The sequence below is a fragment of the Magallana gigas genome, chromosome 6, assembly GCF_963853765.1.
Source record: "Magallana gigas chromosome 6, xbMagGiga1.1, whole genome shotgun sequence".
NCBI classification, from domain to species: domain Eukaryota; kingdom Metazoa; phylum Mollusca; class Bivalvia; order Ostreida; family Ostreidae; genus Magallana; species Magallana gigas.
The window spans coordinates 30,159,956-30,174,925 of record NC_088858.1 but is presented as its reverse complement, the minus strand read 5'-3'; the positions used below and the strand labels follow the sequence as shown (position 1 = coordinate 30,174,925).

Here is a 14,970-nt window from a genome sequence, read left to right as displayed (position 1 = left end):
AAACTATAGTAAAACGCAAATACAGAGTAAAATGATTAGATATATAGGTTATCATGTAACGTTTTTATTTAAAATAAATTACTAATCATAAAAAAATATTTTTAATAAAATGAATCCTAAGGATAATGTTAAGATTTATTTTAATAATTCCACTGCTTCTTCAAAATCGACTTTATTCACGTCAGAGGTCATTCACGAGGTTATTCACGTCTTACGATGAGGTCAGTTGAGACTTTGAAGTAACAATTGCCAAAAACAAACGTCGTGCATTTTTTTATTGCAGAGTCAATTTAAAAATGAACTTTTGATTTACGAAAAAAAAAAATTTGCGCGATCATTTCATTTTCTGTGTGAGTGGAAGAAAGGTGTTTTTTTTATCTATTACAAATTTATCTAAAATCGTATACAATTCTATATGTAAAATAACTGGCAAGACACGTTTATAGGACCAAAATATGAGGGCGGATAGCATAAAAACTATCTGTTCAATTTCGTTTTAATTGGCAAAAAGTTTACTTATACGTTATACGCTGAAAATTAAAAGAATATCTTGTTTTTATTTTTTTTACATATGAAATTGAAAATGATAACCCATTTTCTCTATATAATCCTATATAAAATGTCTGACCTTTCACTGAAAAAAATTAAAGGAAATCGTTTGATTGAAACATTCTCTGTCGAGACTCCTTAATTAATGAAGTCATTGTATATATTTTCGATTGAAACTATATATCCAAATAATTTAATTTTGGTTGTAACGCCTCATTTCATTGGCTGATACAGATGGAGGGATATTATATTTTATAACATACCTTGGTATGGGGACACACCCACTTGACAACATCTATCCGGAACTACTTTTTTTTTTTTTACATGTAAACCTTACATGTACAATTGCATGCATGTGTATATAATAGTAAATAAATAGAATATGACCAAGTTTATCTCTTTTCATTTGCATACTATAAATTAAAAAAAAAATATGCTTCAATCTTTCCAAATTGAAAAAATAAAAAATGATTTTGAAAATATCTCACAAATGGATTGAATTGAATTTTTACGAAAAGGAGCACAAAACTTGAGGGGGAGTTGAATCTTTTTCAAGGTATGAAAAGGATGAATAAACAAATATCAGTAAATTTTATATCATAGTAAAAACACCAAATTTTAAGCCAGAATGGGAATTGCACCCAAATCTCTCTTTTAAGAGCGCTCTACTTTTACGCTATCTAGGTTTATGGTGGTATTTTAGTGGGGTTTTAATATTCTGATGCCTCTTTTCGTAAAAAACATTTGGCGAGCAGATTTCCATCTGATTGAGCTAGTTCCCCCTAATTACTATAGACTGATAGCAGGTTAAATAATCGATGTCGGTATATAAATCATGACTGTAAACATGAATCCTCTGTTTACAGTTACAATCTCGATGGCTCAGAGAAAACAAATGTGCGAAACTCTTGGTGTACATGTACTTACTGTAAAGCGACAAAGTACAAACAATCCATTTTCAGCATGCTCGTGCATTTCACACACCGCTCCCAATATCCGAGTCGATCTCCTAACATGAATTTGACGCATGCTCATCAACAAACCCAAGAGGCCTGCCCCTGCAATATCCACACTTTCACACTTGATGTCTAATTCAACTTTTGACAACTGTACCTTTAACTTTGAGAACTAAACTGTGAAGATGCGAACCAGCGTCCAAACACCAAATTCAAATATGGCCGCCACCCCTCGCTTCGTTCTAATCTGGGTCACTTGTTACTAAGGATGTTGTACTACTGCGCGGGTAGTTAAAAATGTCGTTTACGGTTAAAACAAAAGCATGAAAATGGTACGGAGAGTTAGATTTGTTTTGAATATTAAATTATAGGGAATGAATTTCGCGGTTTATAAAAAAGCGTAAACTGTCCCAAGTTATGTTATATCGTATAACATACGTCAAAATTAAATTAATTCCTTAAATAGAAAAAAATATCATTTAACGTAAAAAAGTAAGTTTGGAATTACAATGTATATAGTGGAAATCTTTACATTGCGGAGTTAGAGGAAATAAAAGAAAATAATTGAAGAAAGGCCACGTTAAACTATAAGGGTTACCATGTAATACTTGATTTTTCACTCAAAATACTTTTATTACTAGGTATAAAATTGATCGGAATGTTGATGAAGGTGTATTCATATTGAGTTTTGGGCTGAAAATATGTCCAGGAGATTGCTTCTTGGATGAGTACTTCTTGCAGGATATCAAAATACCCATTCCATTGTGTGGAGAGTTTGTTCTTCCAGGTATTATAAAGAATATAAAAGAAATACAATAATATTCAGTAATCAAGAATTAATATTATTTTAAGAATTCAACACACAAATATTTGTTTGAAGGTGGAGGAACTTTCAGTGGTCTGCTTCAAACCATTGGAGGAAAGATGACAGAGGAAGCCTTTGAATTGGTGTTGAAAAAATTTGACCTGGACGTAAGCTGAAATTAAATATTGTATATTTTTGTTAAATGTTAGTTTAATTGAGGTTTACAATCTAAAATAATAAGCCATGCTTCATCAATGTTGAAAAAAAACCCATGTATAATAGTCATCTTTCAACTGGCATAATTGAGGATGTTTGCCTTGAAATAATATAACAACCCCTCGTTTTAAATGTTTGAATGAGAACTATACATTAAGAGATTAGACAGTTTAGGTATTTTTCTAAATGTCATTTATGTCTTGTTGATTATCGAAAAGAGCTAGGGCATTAATTTTAGTCTGTTTATCTGCTTATCTTGGTTATTTCTTTTTTTATGTTTTATACCATACAATCTGAAAAAAAGCTACTTAATTTTCTTTTGAAGGGGAGGGAGAGTGGAATCACCATATCAATTTGTCACTCTGTTTTTCAATTCTTTTTAGTCTGTCTGTCTTTTATATTCTTATTTCATGTTTGTTCTGTAACTTTTAAAAGAAGACATATCAGATGTTCATACATGTGCCTGATTGCCTAATGACTGATAGTGTGTTGTTACTTGATCCGTGGTCATTGACCAAGGTCACTTTACTATCAGAATAGTAAAAATCAAAAGGAGACCATCATGGATCAAATACACTAATTTTTATATTTCTGGCCAATTACAGGCGGGTTATTTATTTTTATTGCAAACTTTGAAAACAGGAATCTCAAAGTTCATATTTCAAATTTTAAAAAAATGAGGTATTCCCCTTAAAGTAATAGTTTTTGGCTTTTGGGCATTAGACCACCAAGGACATTTTAGTTTGAATTTTGTTATCAACATAGGCATGTTTTACATAAAAGTATTGTATTTCAGATGGTATTTAAATCTGGACCAGTGCAGTTACCACCAGGGCCTTCTAGTAAGTTGGGTTAAGACCTCATTTTAGCAGCTCAAACCTATTGAGTTTATTTTTTTTTATCATGTGATATTTCATGAGTATTACTTCTTAATGAACAAATAATTTTATTCTAGTAATCAAAATGAACTTGAATAACTTTATGCAATGGAATCAAATACCAGTTTTTTTTTAATTTATGTTGAATTTCATTTATAGATTGCCCAATTTCTTTTGACTTCCACAAGTATTTGCCTGCAGCCATTCGACACATGGTTAAATGTGTGCAGCCACCAAATTGTTGGGGAATTGACTGCAGCTTAGATTTAACATTTACAATTCCCTTGGGAAATATCAGAATTACCAAGAATATTCCTTTCTGGTTCAAAATTGACCCTTGTGATTTTGCCATTGATATAGGATTTGGAACGCGTACTTTGTTGAAGACACGTCTGCTGCAGTACGAGTTTGGTAAGTGTCCCATTGAATCTATTGACTAGTTAGAAGCATTTACATGACTGTGGAATAATGACAATAAAGCTTCACATTGCTTTGAAGACTATTGTTTGATTAAAAAAAAAATTAAATGCATTTTATCATCATTGGTAATCATACAGGCAAGCAAAAAGTGCTTACACTTGGCTCAGGAAATCCAGCACCTATTGAAATCATGTAAGTAAATTGAGAAATGCATATTGCTATTTTTGATAATTATGCTTGTTTGGATTTTTGAAGTTTTAAAGTCGAAAATGTTCATCTCTTTAGATACAATATAGACCAAATGGAGGAAAACAAAGGTTTTATTGTGGATGTAAAAGTGATGATTTGCTTACCTATAGATGGAAAGAAGTATTGCATTCCAAGTGATGAAGGGTTGCATTTACTTCACAATCAAGAAGTTCCTATCTGTGATCAAAGAGCACTAGTCAACTTCAAAAGTATGACTTCAAAATAGATACACACACAGTACAATCATGTACTTTTTAATTCTATCTCCTCAACCCCATGAACAAATAAGTGCTTTTAGTAATCAATGAGATTACGAACCGATTAATTGTGGAAGGAAACAAATGAAATAAAAGACCTAATCTGTTTAAAAAGAAACTACTTATTTAGATATATTCAATTCTATTTGATTAAATGTAAATTCACTGTCATCTTCTGTTCACATTGTTCATCATATTATTTCAGACTTTTCTATCAATGAATGGTTGAAAGATAAAGCCTTGGACATTGGAGAGCAATTGGGAGAAGGAGCAAAAATGTTACTGCTGGAAGAACTGAACCTGACAAATTTCTTCCAGAAAACTAAATGCGATAGAACACGATCACCCTACAGTCCATCTGTGGAGGGAATGCACAATAGTAAGACTCATAATTGTTGATTCTATATGCTTGACTTTCCAATTAATGCGATAGAAAAAAACTTTATTTTACATTTTTAAAGAGCCAATTATTAAAAACTAAGCAGCAGCTAGCAATTGATGTTTAGTTCAATATTTTAACATCTTACAGTTATCAGAATTATAGTTTAAAAATTATAAGTGCATTTTTTAAAAATCAGAAATGGCTTTATCTATATATTAAGATGTACATTTATGCATTAGTACATGCATAATCAATTACAGAAAAAAATTCCAACAAGTGAAAAAATTGACCTTCCACACATTTGAATTAATTCCTCATTATGTATACGTAGAAAGATGAATTTGTTCATAAATTTAATAAGCAATAAGGCAGATGACATTTGAAAACTAAACTTGCATGAAGAAATAATTTCTTTTCTTCAGCGTGTCCCAAAACCATAGCATTTTTGCCCTCCAAGATTCCTGATCCAATGTCCTGCCATATCCCTGACTACTGTACTGGAATAGAGTGTTGTGCTGAGATCCCAGGTCTAGGTCTGGGATTACATCTGTATCTGAATCTGGATCTGGACAAATTGGAACTCAGTTTCGGTTTTGAAAACATGCAGAAAAAGATGAAATTAATTGACTACGTTTGGGGAGATGAAATTATAGTTTCTGTCGCAGAAGGTTTAATCAAATTTGCGTAAGTGTTTCCTCGTTGTATTTGAATTTTTGATTCTCATCATGATTTTGTGAATCTGGACATCAATATTACATGTACTTGTAAGCAGATCAAATATATGTGGATTTGAGTGTAAAATGTATTTTGTATTTAAAAGAATAAAGGCTATCAAAATGTTTTAAGGGGGCTTTTTCTGGAAATTGAATATTGATTTGTTTTGGGGTTTTTTTTTATGGAATGCTGCATTTTATATGATTTGTTTTCAATAAAAAAAATTTCCAGATTTAGCATTAAACCAATAACAGATGAAAATGTATATGTCTTTAATGCTCGTGCAATGGTGTGTTTGGATGGAGGCAAATGTTCCATAAATATTCCAGTGCTTACCAACACAAAGCTACCCTCTATAAGGGCACTTATAACAGGAGATTTCAGTAAGTTTGTTAATGATTTGAGACCAATATAATTTAATGTCCAGCCATCTTGTACACATTTCTTGAACTGACTTGTTTATGTAAAACAAAATTACCAAGACTGTTGTCAAAAGATAAAAAAGCAATAATAACGAGGTTTTACATGTTGTTTTGTATGCAAAACTTTTAATCAAGTACAGAACAATGTTATCTCTAATCGCTTAGAACTGAGCTGTAGACCTAAATTGAAGATTTAATATTTTTTTTTAATATGAAAGTGATTCATTGGTGTCAACTCTTCAGCAATTTGTTGAGCAAAAGGTTATTAGTTAGAGAATCTTTGGATGGAAACATTTTATTGCTCTCTTTATACTCAATAGCTTGATCACTGAGGTAATTCAGTCATTGATATTTTTTCAAAGTTCAAGCAGCATTTCATCACATAAGCTTTATTTCATTTGAATCTCTTCATACTAATTTTGATGAAAATCAATGTGAACACTTTTTTTCAAATATTGAAAAATTAATATCCGCTTCGTGACACTTAAGGCATCAACAGAACGTCGCCATCTACTTTTATCTGCAGCCGCAACTCCCCCTCAGTCCAGGATCTCCGTCCACTTCCCTCTCTCTCTCGACTTCTTTTCCATGATTTTGGGTCTTCCTTCCTTTCTTCTGCCTTCAGATGTCCAGGAAAGGGCTGTGTTACAATAATTTTTGCGGACTTTTCGGAGGACATCGCCTATGAATGTTATTGTAACGTCCTTGCCTTCGAAATAAAAAATAAAATGAAGTATGATTTTAGAATTCCTTTCTTTGCCAAAATTGTTGCCTAACAGTGTAGCACAATGGATTAGAGTGCTAATTACGAATTTGTATGAGTTTGAATCCTGTCGGGTCTATGATTTTTACCTTTCCAAAATTTTAAAAACATGTTCTATGGTCAAATATTGTAAAATTTGAAATGAGTGAAAGTATGCTTTTTATCCATTAATCGACTGGTGTTCCATACCATCTTAACAACTGTTTTGGCATAAAAAAAAAAGTCAGTTCAAGAAATGCTTATATTTTTGGTCCACAGATGCTCTCTAAAACTTGCCCAATTTTTTTTGGTTTTATTCCAGGACTCATACACCAGTATATTTTTGTCCAGTGTACCTCTAATTACTGTAATTTTTTATCATAGATTTTTCAATGTCAAATTGGTTGGAGAATATGGGGATACCCTCACTGGAGGACTTAAAGGACAGCGCCAAGACAATGCTGATCCAACAGCTAGGTGTGGACAAATTTCTTCAGGACAGACCCTGCCATATAAATGATGACTTGTATTCCCCAAGTGTGAATGGATGGAAAAATGGTAAAAATGAATACTGGAATGAAATCTGCTTTCTTTACTGATAATCTACATGTGAGTTTGCAAATTACGCCGTTTAAAATTTAATAAATATATACATTTTAGAGTGTCCATTAAATTGGGTTGTGCCACCAACAATTCCATTCCACAATGTAAAGTGTGCTCTGACACAGAACTGTACCAGAATTGATTGTTGTGTGGACTTCAGTCTTTTGAACCTTAGACTTCACTTCTTCCTGCACTTTGACAGGTGTAATTATGTCATCTCTGGTGGCATCGAGAAGAAAACATTCTCATATGGACTTCTCGACTTCAACACCTTTTGGGGTAAATATCACATTTTTTATACATGACTGTGAGTTTTCAGGCATTTGCAGTGGGCTCTCAATTATTGTATCATCGTTGTATCAGTTCCTCAATTTTTCAAATTCTTTGCAGGCAAAGAAGTCAAAACAGACATTGTAAATATAATATTCATCAAGTAAGTACAAAATGTATTGCACATGACATGACATGATGAACATTTTAATGTTGCTTCTTTTTGTTTTTAATAGTGCATAAGATTATTACTTCTTGATATATTTGATAAATTAGATTCAAGGCAAGCCAATTAGAGGTCTCCCGGAAGTATGTTCTTGATCTTGGCATTTCTGTTTGTTTGGAGCCTAATAAATGTGAGCTTGATGTCCCAATATTCAAAGAAGTTCTCATTCCTATTCTGAATTGTGACCTCAAAATGGATTTTTCATCTAAAGGTAATGTGTTGGCTATCAAAATGTACACATACATCAAAGCTTTGATTGCATGTGGCAGAGTTGCATATATTTTGTGCTTGCTAATGTTTTTTTTTAACAATAATTGCAATTTCTGAGGTATTATTATTAAGTGTGGGTATTATTTTGACTAGGATTTTCTCTTTCTAACTGGATGAGTGAGCAAGGACTGTCACTAGAAGGAAGCCTCTCCACAGCTTTGTCTGATTCCTTGTTTAAGCTTCTTGGTATTGATTCCTTCATAAAAGAGAAGTCTTGTTCCCGATCAGAACCACCATACAGCATTAACCAGCTTCAAGAAAATGGATGGTCATCAGGTTCGTTTTATGTTTTCTTAGGTTACGGTTTTACTTGATTTGTTCTCTAATAGTTTGTGATGCAGTTGATGTTAAACACCAAGAATCAAATGATAATGGTAAATCATTTTACAATGATAATGAATTTTTATGCACTTTGTAGAGTGCCCAACAAAGCTGTCATTGTTTAAAATTAGAGGAACGACAGCCTGCAACATCAAAGAGTCATGTACAGCTGTCAGCTGTTGTGTAGAAGTGGGAAAACTAGGCAGGACCTTTGAAGTAGTGCTAGACATAGATTTCTGTAACCAGAAGATCACATTCGGGATTGAGAAACTAACAGAAACCCTTTCCCTACAGATGTTTGAGTTTGGTAAATATATATATATATATATATATATATATATATATATATATATATATATATATATATATATATATATATATATATATATATATATATATACATGGATGGTGAATGGTCAAGTATGTTAAATAAGTGCAGATATGTTAGCTGTCTTTGTCGTGAAATTATTTAACATTTTTAAAATTGAATTTCAGGGGTGAGAAAAGAAATAGTTATCAGAGGAGTTATCAAATTTGGGTAACTATATTATCATTTACAGTAATTGTTTTTCAGACTCTGTTTTATATTCATCTTCAAACATTCTAAGCTACCTAAGACATTATCATAGTTTAAAAAAAATTGTATTTAGATACACAATATGGGACTATGTTGGTGAGGGTGTATATGTAGTGACAGTAGACCTGGCTGTTTGCCTTGAGGATGGAGGGGATTGTCTGATCAATGTCAACATTCTTGATCAAGCCAAACTTTCCAAGCAAATATGTCATTGGGGCAATGGTTTCATGAACCCTGGTAAATATAGAGTTTTTATCAAAAACAAATTTCATATGATAAATGTACTCTTCAGCAAACTGAAATTTGGTATTGTGACGTGTTTCTAAGAATATATGAAATTCAATATGCATATCATGTATAAAGGCATGTCATACCGGAAAAATCTTGATGGTTGGTACTTAATACATCTCATCTTAAAGATACATGTTTCATTTAAATCATATTTTTAGAGTTTACTCTGGGACATTTCATGAAGGAAAACGCATTGACAGCATTCGATCAGATAAAAGGACTGGTGCTAGATGAACTCAAAGAGTCTCTAGGATTGCCACAGTATCTAAACAATCCTCCATGTTCTCTCTCAAACCAGAAGTACAACCCGAACATCAATGGAATCAAAAACAGTATGAACAGTTTATATGATATTTTTGCAGAGTGAAAAATATTTCTTGGTTTAAAAAAATACAGTAGTTATTAATATTTCATGTGGTAAAGGACTCTTTTTGTATTGTTTTTTTTTTTATTGAAGCTTGTCCCAAAGGCATTGGATTCTTACCTTCACTTCCATCCAGTATGAGATGTGCAATAGCAGGATCATGCACAGGAGTTGACTGTTGCATAGAAGCAGCTCCAATTCATCACAATTTCCATGTATACCTTGACATAGACCCTTGCAATCTACAAATGAAGTTTGGAATCGATAAATTCCAGTTTCAAATTTACTTGAAAGAGTTTGAGTTTGGAATTGAAAAGGATGTCAGATTGGTCAATGTTGTCAGAATGAAGTATGTAAACACTTAACCTTTTGCATATGTTATCCTTGCTAGGATATTTTATTAAAATCTTTTATGTGCATCCTCTTTTTTGCAGATTTAAGATATGGGATCTTACAGCAGAGAATCAATATTTAATAGATCTGAAGTTCAGTGTCTGCTTTGATTCAGAATCTCAGTGTCTGCTTGATGTTCCTGTATTCCATCAACAACGGCTTCCTAAGAACATTTGTGACTTTACAGCAAGCTTTACAAGTTAATATTATGTGGAAATGATTTTTTTAATGAAATTTCTTTTTTATGTATCACCTTCAGAAGTGAAATTTCCTTTTCAACTTACAGATTTTTCACTTGATGGCTGGAAAAGCTCAGTGGGTTTGACCTCTGACAAGTTGACAACATTTGCCACAGACCAGTTGATGGAGTACCTTGGCATTGCTGGTTACCTAAAGAAAACTCAGTGCAGTATCCAGAATGGAAATAGCACCATAAAAGGATGGAATGATGGTATGGCTTAACTTGGGAAAAGAATAAAGGCCTTTAGTTGTTTAAATTGATTTTAGATGTATACTATTTTATACCATTTTATACAAATGTCTATACCTTATGTACATGTAATTGCAATATTACCTTATTATTTAGTTGATTATTTATAATTAATGAAATATAGATAAGTTTCGCTTGAGAGTTTTATTTATTTATACTTAATAACCATTGTAGATTGTTCCAAGTCTTCCACCTATCGGAAAACAAGTTTGTTGCCATTGCCCATTCTGTGCTCAATCTCTTCAAAATGTACAGAAATTCGTTGCTGTCTTGCTGTGTCAAGTATTGGAAGAAACTTTGAAGCCTTTATTGACTTAGACCCTTGCTACAAAACTTTGGAATTAGGGATTGAAGAGTATAGGACCAGGATCAGTCTTCTGAATTACTCATATGGTAGTTATCTTTAAAATTCATTTTGCCAAATATTATTTGTGTGATCGTCAAATTTATTATCATTATCTTTTCTATTTTGATTTTTTTTATTGTTACACAATGATATATAGTAATACATATAATATTTTTTCTGTAGGAGCAACAAACAGTTTCTGGATGAAAGATGTAGTTAGAATAGAGTAAGATTATTTCATCCATGAGCAAAACTTTAGTTCTGCATCCAAAGCACATTGCTACTTATAATCTGTTAGTATCTTAAAAACTCGTGCTTTCATTTGATGTTATTAACAGATACACCATTGAAGAGCTTGAAGTCAAATACCTCGTTAACATGAAAGTAGAGGTTTGTCTGGAACATGGAAAGCCTTGCTTGATTTCTTATGACATTGCCAAAAACTTGTATTTGCCAAAGATTGGATGTGACTGGTCATTCAATTATTCTGGTGTGTTTTTATTGATATCTATTTTCAAAATGATAACCACTGAGTCAATTAAACTATCATCAAACCTAACGTAACTGTTTTGTGTACATTTTTCTGTTTTTGTACTGTATTGTACAGGATTTTCTCTCTCTGGGTGGTACAGCAACATGTCCCTGACTCCTGGTTCTCTTTTATCCAACACTTATCTCTCCATGTTAAAAGAAAAACTAGGAATAACAAACTTCCTCCTGCCAAAGGAACAGCAGTGTAACAGGAAATCAGCAGAGTATTATCCACAGACCCTAAACCAAAATAGATGGAGAATAGGTCAGTGAATTGTAATGAGAATAAAGCTTTGTTGTTTGAATAAAGGAAGGTAGCTTATGATAAATATTAACATAAATTCAGAGAGCATTTGAAAAGCATTGGAATGTAAACTGTTTTTGCAGATTGTCCCCTGGATGTTGGTAACATGACAGAAATATCGGACGTCCTACCAATCAGTTGTCACCTCATGAGTCATTGTACGGGTGTCGAGTGCTGTCTGGATTTACATGACCCTCTACAACAGACAATTTACTTCTTCCTTGATCTGGACTTCTGTATGCAGACACTAAGAGTAGGAGTAGAAACTCTTGTCTACGAAAGAACACTGTTCTCCTATCAGTATGGTATGGATATAACTTGTCCAATAACTAGTACATATACTTAGTTTTCATAATGAGATTTTAAAAGGACTAACAAGCATCTTGAAATAGAATGGAAAGTGCATGAGAACCTCTGTATTTAAGTACTTAAATGACTATTGAAATTTAATTGAATTATTTTTTTCATATACGAAAATGTACACTTAAGATACAGATATTGCATACCGTAAATATTTATGTGACAGGTGTTAAAGACGAATTCAGCCTAATGGATATTATCCAGATACAGTAAGTAAAGGACAACCCGGTGCTCTCAATCGAAATATTTTAGATTTTTAAGTTCACTTGAACCAAAACTTCTTGTGAGCTTTTTTTTTTATCGCTATTGGTCCATCTGTACCATTGTTTGTTAATCCATCTGTAAACTGGTTAACTTCCTCTCTAGAACCAGTAAAAAGAACTCTAAATTGATAAAATGAAGGGTACCACCAAACACAGAGAATTGTGAAAAAGGATTTTTTTAAAATTATTTCTAGAACCCTGTTCCAGCGATACCAATACTAAGCTTCCTTGTATAGAGTAAATTCTTATCTATTGATCATTTGACCCTACATGTAAGTCTATAAAATGGGTCAAAAATGGGTGGAAATTATTCAAGCAGTGGCCTCCAGATCAAAAAAGGTATCCCTGGAGGAATGAAAAGAACAACATAGAAAAATATTAAAAGAACAAAAATATTTTAAAATTGTCTTTTAAAAGAACTTACAATGCTCAAATATGTTAAGAAAGTAATATAAAAACATTCTGAAATAGTATATATTTAATTTGTTCAAAACATGTGTAGATTCTAAATAGTTTGTCAAGAAATTTCCAAATACTATATTTCCTAAATTCAGAAAAGGATACAAACCTTACGTTTTGCTAAGGTAAGTGATGTGACCCATTGGCATCTTGCTTTTAACACTATGTTTTTATTATTTAGATATAAGATAGATGATGTTGATAGAAGTAACCTGGAATTAACAGCAAAGATCAAGATCTGCTTGGAAGATAACATTTGTCTCTATAAGTCAACATTATTTGATAAACATATATTACCTAAGCCGGGATGTAACTGGAACCTTAACTTTACTATACCAGGTTGGATTGCACGATAGTTTTTTACAATCTATTAGTTTAAAATGATAAAAGAATAACAATATTTAACTAAGTTATAGAGAAAACCTGAGGAATTTACTTGAACAATTGAATGATTTTTTGTTGCTTCATTCAACCTAAAGGTAAAGCATTGTAGCAAAAATACATAATCTGATATAGTAGGTTATGTTAACTGTATTTGTTTTTCATAATTTGTTGTTTCTGCAACATTCGAATTCACTCTATATTTAAATATGACTTATGATTAACGGCAAAGATAATTGAAGCATTAAATGAAAATTATAACCGTTACGGTAAATGTTTGTATTCTAAATACTAGGTGACTGTATGATTAGGTATGATGATTTATGTAAATTTAATTTTTCTGTTTAAATCGGAAATTTAAAAGTTGCTATTATGAAAGATGTGAATTTCGGGGGTTTTTTTAACGTCTACAGGGCACATAAGTTGTTTGCTTTATTCTTTATTATGATTTCTATTTATGCTAAATCACTAGGTTTTTATAAATAATGTACTTTAATCTAAAGTACAGAAATGAAAACTATAATTTTCCAATCAGATTTCTCCCTGACAAATTGGTACAACAGTGTTGGTGCTGCTATCGGATCCCAACTCTCCAAACTGAATGCTGCAAAATTACTTGAACAATTGGGTATTGCAAAGTACAAGCAGGAGGTCCCTTGTCAACGATCTGGACCAGTCTACAGCCCCTCTGATAATGGATGGAAGAAAGGTGAAGAGATACTTTTTCTTCATTTTGTAGAGTTAATTTTATGTTAACATTACTGATTACAAGATATGAATTAAGTGACAATTGATAAGATTATTGATGTTTATCTTTTTGCAATAAAAAATGTAATTGGCTTAGTTTCTATTGTAGACTGTCAGATGGAAGTTGAAATGGCACCAATATCTGATTCAGTCACATGCTTGGTAAAGGACACGTGTACCTCAGTAAGCTGTTGTGTGGATATCGGATTCATGAAAACATCATTTGAAGCTTACCTAACACTGGATGCTTGCAATTATTGGTTGGATGTTGGTATTGAGAAGCTGTCATTTAATCTAAGCCTCAAGGATGTGACCTTTGGTATTTGTTTGCATTGGATTACGTTTCTACCTCATGTTTTATTTTATAAAGTGTTTGTTTTTTGTACGGATTTTAATTTTAATTTTAAAGGGTTTTCTTTCTTTAGAATTACCATGTTTTATTGTACTAAACAATTTCTTTTCTTTCAGGAACAAAAAATTCATTCTATTTGAACAGCGTGATACGAATCGAGTGAGTAATTTCGTTGTTGAGCTTTATACCAAAACAGTATGTGAAATAATTGTGATAGTAGTTTAGGCCATGTCCTGGTTGCGATGTATAATTTTTTTTTGTTTCTTCGTGTGTAATATTTTCATCACTCTACTCTTTACAATTACGCTATTTATTATTCATATTTACTATATTCATGGAAATATTCTCCCCCATTTTATTTTTTCCCCTTTCACTTTCTTTGGCGAAAGTGGCGAAACCTTTTGCAAGTGTAAAATAGGATGGGGAAAACCCTATATATACAGTATGTGTATCAAATCAATCAGTTGTACATAATGTTTCATGCACATCATGGTAGGTTTTTTGGCAACTTTCATGTTATCAATGGTCTTATTTAATAAACTTGACCACATGCTGTAAAAAAAGATCAAGAGATGTGGGGGAAATACCTTCTGTTTACACTGTGGTGAGAACAGTGATTGTGTAAATTAAACAAAAATTGTAATGAGTTGCTTTTTTCATGTTGATTTTTTCATTCTAATTAAAAATATTTGTTGAGAATCAAAGGACTTGGTTTATTGAAATTAAGATAATGATCTGCTTATACATACAACTTTTGTATAGACTTTAATTTTGAAATTTCTCTAGCACAGGAACAACAAAATACACTTTATGTAAAGTACTCAACATAAGA

The 14,970-nt window shown here is 32.0% G+C and overlaps 1 protein-coding gene across 1 annotated transcript; it reads left to right on the top strand.

Annotated features, from left to right (window-relative positions):
• The first annotated feature begins 2,171 nt into the window (after nucleotides 1–2,171).
• On the top strand, nucleotides 2,172–14,301 carry LOC136276361 (uncharacterized). Its single transcript, XM_066088241.1, has 31 exons — nucleotides 2,172–2,292; nucleotides 2,386–2,477; nucleotides 3,323–3,368; nucleotides 3,564–3,815; nucleotides 3,962–4,016; nucleotides 4,110–4,282; nucleotides 4,536–4,709; nucleotides 5,135–5,396; nucleotides 5,658–5,809; nucleotides 6,975–7,148; nucleotides 7,251–7,472; nucleotides 7,584–7,626; nucleotides 7,740–7,900; nucleotides 8,053–8,235; nucleotides 8,378–8,587; nucleotides 8,776–8,818; nucleotides 8,931–9,094; nucleotides 9,307–9,480; nucleotides 9,606–9,861; nucleotides 9,947–10,104; nucleotides 10,192–10,356; nucleotides 10,570–10,788; nucleotides 10,925–10,967; nucleotides 11,080–11,231; nucleotides 11,349–11,537; nucleotides 11,660–11,881; nucleotides 12,103–12,145; nucleotides 12,840–12,997; nucleotides 13,575–13,748; nucleotides 13,896–14,105; nucleotides 14,255–14,301. Exons 2-31 carry the CDS (start codon nucleotides 2,430–2,432, stop codon nucleotides 14,299–14,301), a joined length of 4,572 nt encoding a protein of 1,523 aa, XP_065944313.1. The 5' UTR covers nucleotides 2,172–2,292; nucleotides 2,386–2,429.
• Nucleotides 14,302–14,970: the final 669 nt, after the last annotated feature.